The sequence below is a fragment of the Ascidia mentula genome, chromosome 2, assembly GCF_947561715.1.
Source record: "Ascidia mentula chromosome 2, kaAscMent1.1, whole genome shotgun sequence".
Classification (NCBI taxonomy): Eukaryota; Metazoa; Chordata; class Ascidiacea; order Phlebobranchia; family Ascidiidae; genus Ascidia; species Ascidia mentula.
Genome location: NC_138567.1, coordinates 3,632,185 through 3,645,280, shown reverse-complemented (window position 1 = coordinate 3,645,280; position 13,096 = coordinate 3,632,185). Strand labels below are relative to the sequence as shown.

At 38.4% G+C, this 13,096-nt stretch overlaps 1 protein-coding gene across 1 annotated transcript; it reads left to right on the top strand.

Annotated features, from left to right (window-relative positions):
• Positions 1-1,170: 1,170 nt before the first annotated feature.
• Positions 1,171-10,439, top strand: LOC145889910 (neurotrypsin-like). The gene is made up of 10 exons (XM_082980960.1): positions 1,171-1,498; positions 4,336-4,559; positions 4,947-5,049; positions 5,989-6,168; positions 7,214-7,332; positions 8,180-8,310; positions 8,663-8,740; positions 9,002-9,282; positions 9,707-9,870; positions 10,278-10,439. Exons 1-10 carry the CDS (start codon positions 1,171-1,173, stop codon positions 10,437-10,439), a joined length of 1,770 nt encoding a protein of 589 aa, XP_082837086.1.
• Positions 10,440-13,096: the final 2,657 nt, after the last annotated feature.

Below are 13,096 nucleotides of genomic sequence, written 5' to 3'. Positions count from 1 at the left end.
TAAAAAATCTCCGACAAATGCTACAGTGATTTAATCGCCGTTAGGTGATTTTTTGATTTCACAGATAATGAGTGCTATAGAAGTGTCGGAAAGTCGGTTATTTAACACTAAAACTCTATTTTACATTTAGGTTTTACTGTATGCAGTGTAATCTAAAACCTAACATATTCAGCTGCTTAAACTTGACGAAAATTAAAAAGTGTTTTAAGACGATAAACCTTTGTGTGATTATGCGCAGTCGTCCCAAGGTAAAAGTTGCGTTTTGCGGTATTAAATATTACGCAATACGCGAGGTATTAAGCGGCGTGCGCGTTAAACCGCATATAGCACTTGTAACCTGACGCTTAAATAAGCTCCGTGTTTTCCGTCGCCGAAGTAGGTTGCCGCGTTTCGGATGTCATTCATCCTTTATAACTCGCCAGGCTCGCTTGCAAGCTTTTCACGCCGCGAGAAGTAGGAAAGAACTTGCACAACTTTTGAAACCGCACTTCAGTTTGCACTTTTTAAAGGTGTGAATGCTTTGCAGGGAAAAATATACGAAAGGCAGAATTTTACCACAATTAATACGCCTGCGAAATAGTTAATTTTGATCTAGTGTTGAGCATTGTATAGAAAGGCTTGCTCATTAACGTAGCTTGGAAAACCTAGTTGGTAACATTATACTTCAATAAATGGTTTGTAAATTTGAATACAATAAAAAAAGATGGAAGCAACAGAGCAAACATTCGCCTTACAAGGTCTTATGATCAACAGTGCAGCGGCAAAATCAGAGAGTTTCCGAAGAGAAATGTTATTTAAAACAGCACCAGACTTTTTTTCCAACAATTGAAAATAGCCTAGTAATATTTGCGACCTTTGCTGGTTTCCTTTTTTACTCAAACTTGTGAGTTAAAATGTATAGTTGGTGTACATTACAAGGAAATCCGTACCTCATCATTAAATGTAGCAAAATAAGATGCGCGAAGGCCATCTAACCATTAACCTATACTGGTCCGGTAATTATTGATAACCGTATTGGAGCTTTGCGGGTTAGAACTTCCGTCGTTTGAATAGAAGTTTTACATTGAATGTGCTTTTACTTAATATCGCTTTTATAGCTTTAGGGTGCTGACAGTATGGCGTGACAGGCTAAATGAAATCGCCAAGGAAAGGAATGCTATATCGGCCATAATGTGTAGATGGTATCTTGTCATATGCGCTGTTGTGTTAGCTTGTGCCAATGCACAACAAGATTTGTTGGAATTCGGGTCGATCACCTCTGACGGCAAACTAATCGATCTTAATGTGCCACGAGACGAAAAAACAAGAGGAGGGGTTGCACAGCAGGCACTAAAGTCGTTTCATCAGTTGATAAGAACGTCCAAAAAAGTTTCATCGGCGAGATCTGATGACGTTGTGTCGAGCATTGCAAGCAATGAGGTGACATCGCAACTTACAATGGTGACGAAGTTGGTGGCGAGAAATCTGAGGAAAGATATGTTCGACCATTATTCCCCGGGTACGACCTATATCGTATTAACATTTACTATCACTTATTGGTATCCCTAGAACAGTTTATCTTAATCTCCAGCCCGGGCTATGATTTTTACCGGTCTCCGACAAATATTATTATAGTTGAAATTTAACCAAATTACCGGGCCGTAAAAATTGTTTTAAAACTTGTCCGGTCGCAAGTGCAGAAAGGTTGAGAACCACTGCCTAAGAGTATAATGTTACTTTCGCACGATCTAGCGTTTCCAAATCTTCCGACATTTAATTCGTTTTCACTAATAGCCTTAAACAACGTAGGCGCCCTAATGTCGTTCAGCACATAACAAACTTAAACAATGTACGTTTATAAGCGGCGACATACAAGCTCTGTTGCATGCAAGATATAAACAACCCACATTCTTATTTAAACGTATTTATTCCTATACTGTTTAGTGTACCTTCGCTGCGTAGAAAAGTTGTGGCACGCGAAATTATTAACATCGCGTTATCTATGTTGCCAAATGTTTTCAATCCCTGTTGTATGAAATATGAAGATTTTTTGTGCATGGAGGTTAAACATATTTAAATTGTAATGTAAACGAAATAATAGAGTCGTTACAGGTAACATAGATAATTGTTTTTTTCAACGCAGATCATTAACAGAAAATATACGCCACACAAAACACCAGGTACGACAATAATCTGGAGAGATAGAGTGTGATTCCTGGTTCAAAAACTCTTCTTGTTTTTATTGTATGCACATGACCAGCAAGTGGATCTATAAAATGGTTCTTAAAAGCAAAATGGGTTTCCCGCAATCTTATCCGTTGTTCCAGTGTATCGTATCGCAATAAGGTGGTCGCATCGCATTCGCGGTGATTGTGGATAAATCTCTAACCAAATGTTTTGTTAACAACGGGCGAAACAGGATTACGTTACGCTACCAATCGTCCGCAGGTTAACCTCGAAAGTTGTCAAAACCCAAAACACCCTGCGCAGCATCGATTTATCGCCTAAGCTTGGGGCGATATTTTCATATTTGTTGTGGGTCAAGATTAGGCCGCTCGATAAAAAAAAGCGGATAAATTACAGCCAAAAATTGTGCGGCTTAACTTTTGGTTAAAAAAGTTATAGCAAAATTATAACGTCCAGGTTACAACAGGATTTAGTGGAGTTTACCCAATATATACCGTACAACCTTTTCGCGTATTACCATCAAGAAGCGTGTCATGGCACTAAGTTTATACTATCGTATAAATTTGCTTATCTTATACTATCGTGTTCAAGTTATATAAGAACCTCATACACCCAAGTCATTTGTCGCTATGTTTTTTATGACATATGCATTCCGCCACCAATTCAGGGCATCGTCAGTATCACTTTTTCATATGCTGGAATCAGACAAACGACAAATGACTTGGGTTTTTTTCTTTGGGCAGAAAAGACTGTTTGGTGATTTTAATACTTTATCGAAGTGTTCTATCTTTCGCATCCAAGTTTTTAAAATTTTATTTAAGCAAATGGAGCCAATAATATGATTTCTGTGAGATGCATTCAACGAAATGTAAGTCATTACCTGTCCATTTAGTCGGCAAAGTCGTTTAAAAGTCACACCAAGCTGCACTGATGAATGGCCATCTGTATGCAGCTCACGGAAGTTTATGAGTTTCTTTTAAGTTCGTAGTCGTAAGTGGTTCTGGTTTGTAGGAAAATTTGAATCCTTCAGGTGATTAAACTTCTCAATCCGTCTCGTGACGTAAACCACAAACACGTCTTTAAATTGTGTCCTTTTGGGCATTTCTAGAGTTTCTAGAACCACTGATAACAAGTTCCTCCCATTTGTACTTTTGGCTCGTCATATATCATATAACTGTTAATATGTAAAACTTCAACTTACAGTATATTAAAACCATAGTAGTAATGCGTATTGTGCAAAAAACGGGCCTGGTATTGGTGGTTGTAATCCATGCGTTCGTCGTAGATTCTTTTAACGGATTTTTCCAGGGAGCGCAAGTTTGGTTGGTGAAAGATGAAAACAATGAATAGGCCTACAAGTCAGGTATAAAATAGTTTGGGATCCAGATAGCTTCCCACATAAGGTTCTAGAAAAATCCTCGAGTTTAACGCGATGTACCGCTATTGGAACTTTCAACATTGGCCTGAACTGCAGCGCGAGCACGATTGTTTATTTATACCCACCGCATAAACGCAAACGAGTTCCCAGGCTGCGGCGTCTACGTGGACGGTTTATTGTGGTTAAACAAATCGTGACAAACGAAGATGGACTGTCGATCGCTCTAATTTTAGCTCCTCATCGGCTGGAATTAATTACTGTGGACGCACATTCAGTCGAATGATATCTTTAGGCCTGTGTGATGGTTAGAATCTTACACAAGTACTGTAAAAAGAAACTTGACATTAAATCTATTTACACGTATGGTTACAAATCTACCATAGGCATTTAAAATTACAATACAAAAATACCTCGTGACAAAAAGCAGAATACGTGTTTCGATGAAAACAGCATCATGAGGTTAATTTCGGGAATAAAAACGTAAAGTTTTGTTTCGTATCGTGTGCAAACATGTGGGGTGAAAGTTCAACGTGATCGGTTACGTTTGAAACTATGTTTGAAAATGTGGAATTCATTTGCAAACGTTTCGTATCTAGATTCAATGTCCATACAAAAACAATGCAAAAATATATTTGAAAAATTGTCCACAGTAATGGCCAGGTAATATTTTTAGCAAAAATTAAACGAAAAGCAAGGAGCATAAGTGATGAGCTGAACCATAGCACGATCCTGAATCATTTACTTCGCCGAAAACAAGCAACGTTTTACTCAATTCTCTGCTTATTTTCCAGCTGCTCAAATTGGCGACTTGAGGCTTGCGGGTAGCCTCGTTCGATACATGGGAAGGATCCAGGTGGCGTTGCCAGGCAACAGGTGGGGGGCGGTTTGCGCAGACGGATTTGACGTCACTGATGCTCTCGTCGTATGTCGTCAACTTGGATTCACCACCGAAGGAGTTGTTGTGCGAAAGGGAAATGAGTTTGGGGGGACCATCGGACCGGGGGTGATGTCTAACGTAAGTTGTGAAATTCTCAAAGATTCCTTCTCTCTGCAATGTTAATGTTGGACTTTCGGTCTCTGACGGTATCGCAAAAGTAAACTTTACTTATATTAAATCATTCCATTGATACTGAAAAACATATAATGGGTGACAGAAACGTGCCGGTGAGATTAAAACCTGTAAATTTTAATCAAATCACATTTATTATGCATGTAAAGTACTAACGCACACGAACGATAAACGTCATAGCCTACATTAAATAGCACCGATAAAATAATAAGAGTTATCGGGTAAGGGGCCAGTAATTAATTAAAACTTCATTTAACAAATCAACACTTGTTTTAAACTTTACATTTATCTCATGTTTTCAGACACTTCGTAACCACATTTACATTATTAAAGGTTAATTGCCAGGGTAGAGAGTCTCGATTGGATAAATGCAAAGCTGACACTTGGGATGGTACGAATTCGTTGAAGTGCAATCACGCGGCAGGTGTCATTTGTGGTAAGTGCGCTCGCTACAGATACTTTGTCTTGGCTTATTTTGCCTGCGTTTTGTTAATACTCGGTGCCTGTAACTTATTCTCCGCTTTCTTTGTATTAAACGACATCGGCAATTTTCTGGGTAGGTTATTTGTTAAACAATACGCGTACAATTACGGATATAGGATCACCCTTTGCTATTCAACAATTACTCACGTATTTCAAAAAACCCACAGTAAAATATATATTCGTAACTTATATTTGTTGTAACTAAACATTCCTAGTTTGTTCCATGGTGCCAAATAATGTGGTTTGTGGCTCATATATGGGGAACACTCCTATGAAATTATCGTTTAAACTCAGGTTTCATGATCGTCTACATTTATGGCTATCTTCGCCCCCTTGGCGGTTTGGCGAACCAGACCAATTTCGCTGATAACATCTCTCCTCATACAATTTCTAGGCCAGTCCTGTCCGGTTTTTTATCGGTATGCGGTGTTGTGAGAGGTTTTACGGTTGAACCCGCCGAGCCTGCGCAATTTTATCTTTGGTTTTGTTGAGGTTAAAATTGAGGCAACACAATTTTCCTTGAATTTGTTTGATATAGCTGTAATCATGACTGCGTTTCCTCTTACATTTTGCCATACGAGTTTTTATCAAACAACACAGTTATTTCTACATACAAACATAAGAATTTAATCCATAGCAGGGAAGTTTTACTAACTCCTTGCTTCAGGTATAGCAAAACCTGTTAAAAAAGTTCTTGAAAAATAATAGTCAGTTTTATTAAAATTAAGTAAAAAGAGACTGAAACAGCCCACTGTATATTATTGTCATACTAATAGATCAGTAGTAAAGTTAGATTAAAAAGGCCCAGACCCGCATAAATGATTTACTCACAAATAGTTACAGCAATTCATGGTGTTTTCGAGTCATTCGTCTTACAAATCCTATTTTATAGGTTGTCCTTTAAATTCGGACCCAAGCGTGGTTTCCCGTTGCTCGTTTGACACCACGTTCCCGCAAGACAAGATGTATTGTCGCTTCAACTGTAAACCTGGTATGGTTTTGTCAGGGTCCGGTTTACGCCGATGTTCAGCAACACAAACCTGGTCGGGAAGTACCCCGAGGTGTTTTCCTGGTAAGTAAGATCTTTAATAAGAATTCCCCACCGTTCCAGGGAAAATATGTACGATTGTCCCTTAAGTCAGGGCTGTCCAATCTCGGGTTCGCACGTCGAATGTTATGGGTCGCAAAAAAGTCAGTGAACATTTTTGTCAAGTTACGCCAGTTTTCTCTCGTATCGTTACGGCAATGAAATATCAAAATATTACTTTTAAACTTGGGGGTCAAGGAAAACTTTAACCCGTGAAGAAGGATTCGCGAGCGAAAATGTTTTTACTATACACCGGCATTCGAACCAAGGATATCCGATGTTTTGGTAACCCCCGCTTCAAACAATTACTAAAACTTAAAGGGGCAATTATTGTCAAAAGAAAACACCATATCCTCCTGTCCATACAACGTTTATGCGATACTTACACGGGACGGAAATACGTTTTTTTACGTCAATGTTGTCATTGGTTACGGAAACATCGTGGCGTTTTAATCCAGACCACTGGTGCCACCCATGTTTTTCAACTAATCTCCGCAGTTCCGCATGTATGTTCGCAATATACACACTGGCCTTCTTATCACTAGGATATACCTTTCTAAACATGTTTCACCATCAATAAACATTGGCGGGCTCGGTTAACCCTAAGGCAGTGTATTACAACGCGAAATAGGCCGGCCACCACCCGCACGTGCGCAAGGTACCACAGAAAATAGTTGCAGAATTATAAACTGCATTTCCGCTTTATTTAACCACGTCACAATTCACTTTCGGTGAGGTTTGAACACACAACCATAGCATAATTAATTGCATTAAGTCCAATGTTAAGATCATACGTTCAATTTGCACAAAACGCCAATATTGTATAGGCCTATCAAAAAAATGTATAGGTTCCTTTGTTATTTTGCCATAAAAGGCATCAACAGTTTTAACGAATAGTTTTCAACTACAAAAATATTAGGGAAATGCAGTGCACGATCGACAACCTTCCGGTCTTACCTTGAATCTAATTTTCTTTGTATCACATCCTACTTACACTCGAAATGTAAACCAATAATACACATGTGTCTAGAGAAGAAAGCTTGCCAGAAACAACCTTGTATGAACGGAGGAGAGTGCAAGGATCTCATCCACGTGGATGAAGAGTTCCTGTGTGTTTGTTCTCCTCAGTTTAGGGGAAAATTTTGCGAGGTAAGTAAACTATGTTAATGACATGCTGCATATGCGACCTTGTTACCGTTTCAAATCTGCTTTGGAAAATCATGAACAGCATTGTAATGTTTATTTCCGCAGGCTAAAACCGATCAGCTTTCTCACTAGAGACAAATATGTTTCTAAAAACAAGGATCTTTAATGTCCTTTCAAAAAAAAAAAAGTTGAATTTTAGATAAAATGTTGGTCGAAAAGTCATTAGTTTATAACGTTTTATTGATAATTGTTGTCGTTGTTTCTTGATTCTGGTTAACTGGTTGAACAAATAACTGGTAACATAATACTTAAAAACAAAAACTTGAGTAAAACCTTGAAATTGCCAATTTTAACTTTTCTGGTTCACACATGTCTCTAAAAAACCTTGCAATTGCAAACAACTTTCTAAATCACGTATAATTTCTTTGTCGTTTCGTGGCCGAAAAACATTAAATTCATATTACGCGTTATTGCTCAACCCTTTGTGAAACCACCACGTTATACGTTATTGCTCAACCCTCCGTGGTACCACCATATTATACGTTATTGGTCAACCCTTTGTGAAACCACCACGTTATACGTTATTGCTCAACCCTTCGTGGTACCACCATATTATACGTTATTGGTCAACCCTTTGTGAAACCACCACTTTATACGTTATTGCCCAACCCTCCGTGGTACCACCATATTATACGTTATTGGTCAACCCTTTGTGAAACCACCATGTTATACGTTATTGCTCAACCCTCCGTGGTACCACTATATTATACGTTATTGCTCAACCCTCCGTGGTACCACTATATTATACGTTATTGCTTGTGGAACCAACAATGAACTCTAAACTATTTAGATCCGGGTAAATTGGAGTTGTGGAAAATCCAAAACCTCATCCGACTTTTCAACAGTTCGTCCTCAACTTCGGATAATCGGAGGGCGAAAAGCTTTGAGATCCAGTTGGCCGTGGCTCGTTCAACTCAGAGAGTAAGTGGAGTTTTTCCCGAGAGTTTAAACGTAACTTGAAATTGAATCAAATCCGTTATTATGATCAGATGATGTTTTTCATACTCAAAGGGCTTTGAGTTTTAGTATTTTGCAAGTTCGAGCCCGCATATCTTTGCTGGTTTCAATTTAGCGAGCGTAAATCTCAACTTATACTGAAACAAACAAAGATTCCGCCGTCGCAAGGCGTTTGTTTGGGACTGGCTAAAGAGGGTGATTAGAGATATTGTGTTTTTTGACAAACCAGTCACGCTAAAATAACAAATGCTTTAAAGTTTCCAAAGTAAACAAATCCAAAGATTTCTTAAAAAAACATATTTTGTTTTTGTTGCAGTAAAGATGAAGTATTTTGCTCTGGAACTATCGTTTCTCCGCTTTGGATAATAACTGCTGCCCACTGCCTTCAGCTCAAGTATGCTTTGTTATAAGACTGGTTTCAATGTTAAATGACTCTGTTCGCATTATGGGATATTTTTTACACAAGAAACGTGCAGTCATACAGATGCTTTAATCCATTTTATTCAATCCGAGTTTACAAAAATAATATTTTTGAAAAATTTACAATCATAGATAAAATTTATATACGGTAAGACAATAAACCATAACCTGTGTGTCTATAATTCAAACTTCTTACTACGTCATATTGATACAAATGTCCTTACCATCAACGCAGGAGCATTAAAAGTGGGCACAACAGCGACGTCAGATGGACGGTCGTAGCCGGGCAGTATCGCCGCGTGAAGCGCGAAAGAGAAAGCATTGTTGCCAACATTGTATTCTTCATCCTTAACGATTACACCTACGCTGACATACCTCGCAATGATATAGCAATGATCAGGCTTAAAAGTTCACTGTCGTTCGGCAAAAATATTCGACCCATCTGCCTTCCTACCTCAAAACAGGACAATCCTCTCCCGGGTGAAAAATGCTGGATTGTTGGATGGGGAAGTTACAGTAAGTGTTACAATGGCAGAGTGCGCTACAGGTAGCTGTGACCCTTTACTAAATGTAAACACTGTATGTGCTGTTTTATAGACACTGAAGAATACCTATTTTGGCGAAAATATATTTGTTTTGAGTCAGAAAGTCGACTAATTTTAGCCTACGGAAATATACATTCTCATGTTGCTTGCATTATAAAGTAATCCCTTTACTGTACATAACAATTTCGATATTATCTATTAGGCTATGATGACTGATAAATAATCACCTATTGATGGTCTGCGGGATTTCCGCCCGATGCGTTTTACAAGTAATTAATGTTTTTTTAACAGTCAACGACACACGAGTATTCAACCTTTATGTTGAAACGAGTAACCGAGTTGCTTAAATATTTACCAGCCAAGTTTCCCAAGTGTAACATGTAGCTTGTTTCCAGCTCTCTCCCACCAACTACCGACGGTGACTCACGAAGGGGACATCCCCATAATTAGCAATGAAGAATGTCGGAAGATCAACAGAGCCAAGTTTAGGAACTACAACGCCCTGGAAGACAACATGATATGCGCCGGGTATATCTCTGGGGGAGTTGACGCATGCAGGGTAAGTGTAGTTTGACTGTTCAGAACTCAGTTAGGCACAAAACTAAAAAAGTCTTTGGTGCTACATAGCGTTTGGGTTTATCAACGCAGAATGCAACGGGAAAAAGTGTTTCACAAACAAACTGTTTTTAAATGTATTCAAAATACAGCCAACGGTCGTATTTTTTTCATTAAATATAGATTATCAGTGATATTGCGGCTGCGAACGTACAGGCAGGATAAAAACAAATTTAAACTTTTTAAAAATAAATCAAATTTCAGCATCAAAATGCAGTGGTAACCCTGGACAAAAGATTTAAAATATGGCGCTAGATTGCTTGACCGATGTTGCCAATCGCCTGCCATCTGTCCTAATCAAACAAACGCTATTCCTTGATTGTCTTGATATCATAATTCATCTTTTTCCAGGGCGACAGCGGAGGCCCTTTGATGTGCAGAAGAAACGACGGTGATTTCTATCTTTCCGGCGTTACATCATGGGGATACGGCTGCGCCGAGCCTAACCAACCTGGGATTTACACCAGGGTCTCCCATTACTTGGACTGGATCGACCGCTACATACACATGTAGAAATTCACACTTATTTGTTTGGAACGAAGCAACCTAAGCGTCCAAACCTAATGTTTTGTCACGTATTTCCTTCTTTGTTTTGACCAGACAGCGCGAGATAGCAAGCGTTGTGGCCAATAGGTGATTTTTTTGATTTGTTTTCCTGTGAAGCAAATCAAATCACGTTTACTTTGCGCAAAAGACCACAACTTGAGCTATGAAACCGACATCATGGATACTGATAAAAGCTGAGAGTCGGTCGATTTAGCCGTTTATGTGATTTTTCGGAAGGCAGTTTTTGCTGTGTAGGCAATTTGTAAAAGTAAAAAATAATCAATTTAAAAATGAGTCAAACAATCATGGAATTCGTGCGACGATCTTGATTGTTAAGAGCGTATTGACAAATTTTGATGCAAACGCTTCATATTGATAAATTTTAGACAAAAACAATTTTTATTTGCCATTCTTGTTCCAGAAATGTTACTTTTTTATGTGGGTGTATACTCTAACATGCAATTTATTATTTATATGAACTATATGTACTAGGCTTTTATACCTGACCCAGTTTAGTGTTAATCACTCTATATACAGCATCCCTTCCATTTACCTCAACAGTCTGACGAGACTCTTTTGTTCCTTCTAGGAAAATGTGCTTGGTATATACTACCTCCAAATCTAACATGCTTGCCCAACAATGCATATAATACGTACCAGCTCTTAACACTGTAATACTGCATACCCTCGTCGTTTTAGTCATTAAAGGTGGATTCTGAATACATTTTTTTAACTCTGCAAAGTCAAGGTGTGATTTTTGCATTAAAAAATAGTTAGTTGTTTGCAAAATGTGATTTAACTTATTGGGATCATAAAGTCAAAGTGCTCCACACTCATATTTTGCACAAATTATTTCAGAAATGAGAATAGGATAATCTCGTTAAGCTAAACGTAGTTTGACTTCTCTATAGACCTGGTCTGATCCGAACTGTTTCCCCAACTATTATTCGAATTCCAGCACAAACTGGAAGTTGCCACAAAGCATTTAGGATACCGTGTAATTCGAAGAAAAAAATGCCATGCTCTTTTTTGCTGCCAACCTATACTGCAGAATAAACGATATTCATTTAAAAGTATCCTTATCTGTTGGCAATTGATGCAACAATTTTTACTACATTTTTTCGTTGGCACTGGTTTTAGAGATTGGTTTTCGAGGACAAATTTAATTGATAATATGTAGGATTTTTTCTTTCATTTTCAAAGTTATTAAGTAACCTACAGCAAATAAAAGTTGGTCGTTTATACTCAAAATTTACATGAATTTAACTTCCTGTCGTCAAGGCATTACTCGATGCTTACGCAAGAAAGACAAACGTTCCTGTGTGGTGTTTCAAATCTCAGAGTTGTTGACGACAGGCAGCCAATCGAGTCAAAATCAAGGATTTGTTTGAATACTTTCTGTTTACATGTGTGGACCAAGTTTTATAACGGCTGTTTTCAAGTTAATTTTTGTGGAAAACAAACACAAACGTAATTTGCAGCAATAAATTTTTTATTATGCCAAATATTCAGAAAAATAAATGTTTTCTTTATTAATGATCCTGAGAGAGAAGTTGTTTGAGTTCATCAGGAATCTGGTCTTGTTCCATGTCAGGTTTCATTTGTTCTGTGAACAAAAATGCAAAACAAATGTTTCAAAAACAAGGACTCATTGAAAGCAAAATGTTTGATCGTGAACTTGCTTCAGTGCAAGGAAACCCACAGAGTGTTAAATAGAAGTAAAGTTGGGTTTATTTGCATTCGTATGAGCTTGTGGTTCTCAACCGAGATGCCACGAAACCCTGGGCGCCCGTACAAAACCATTGTCAAGGATCCGTGGCAACCTCAGATAGAAATTGTAAAGTGATTGATGAACCCCTGATTTCGAAAAATTGTTAATGCATTTTACAATATAAGCCAGGAAGCATGCAATATTACAGAAGCATGTTTCAGCTTTGTCATACCGCAAACAAAAAAGCTTTGTGTGGTGCATTTACAATTTTTTGAAAACATAAAGTGGTTCGCGACTGCGCGCCATCATAATAAGCTCCGCCAGGACAAAATATTAAGAATAACGTCGTAGCCTGGCGTAGTACCTTCTTGTTGGTCGTAACGACGACGTCTGTAGTAATAATAACGTCGTCGCCTGGCGTAGTATCTTCGCCTACGAGCCCACCACCAACCTTCGCTGACCGTGCTGGCCACAAGGAGCAATCCGAGTACAAGAAGAAGCTTGTTCATGATCTGTACGAAGAAAATAACATGTTGAATGACGAAAGAATCAAATCGAAGTGAAACCTCATCTACTTACCGATCAGATATCTGATACAAACCGTGGAGAATCGACCATCTGACTTAGCTTATATAGAACTCTGAACTAAAAACTTCCTTTTGCTGGTAATTAGTTTTACTTCGTACCATGAAATGGAATTACCCATACCAAAAAAACTTCCACCATGAAATATCCCTCAAATTAAGCGCAACGATAAGTATTGTGGAAGTTATTCTTCGGAATGAAAGACCGCCCATATGTGGACCACAAAACAGGATGTTTAAGGTAGAGCCTCATTGCCCTAAGCTGAACAAGAAAAAGATAGGCTTAACTTACGCCATGCAGGCTGTTCATGCGCTGCAGTACTGTACAT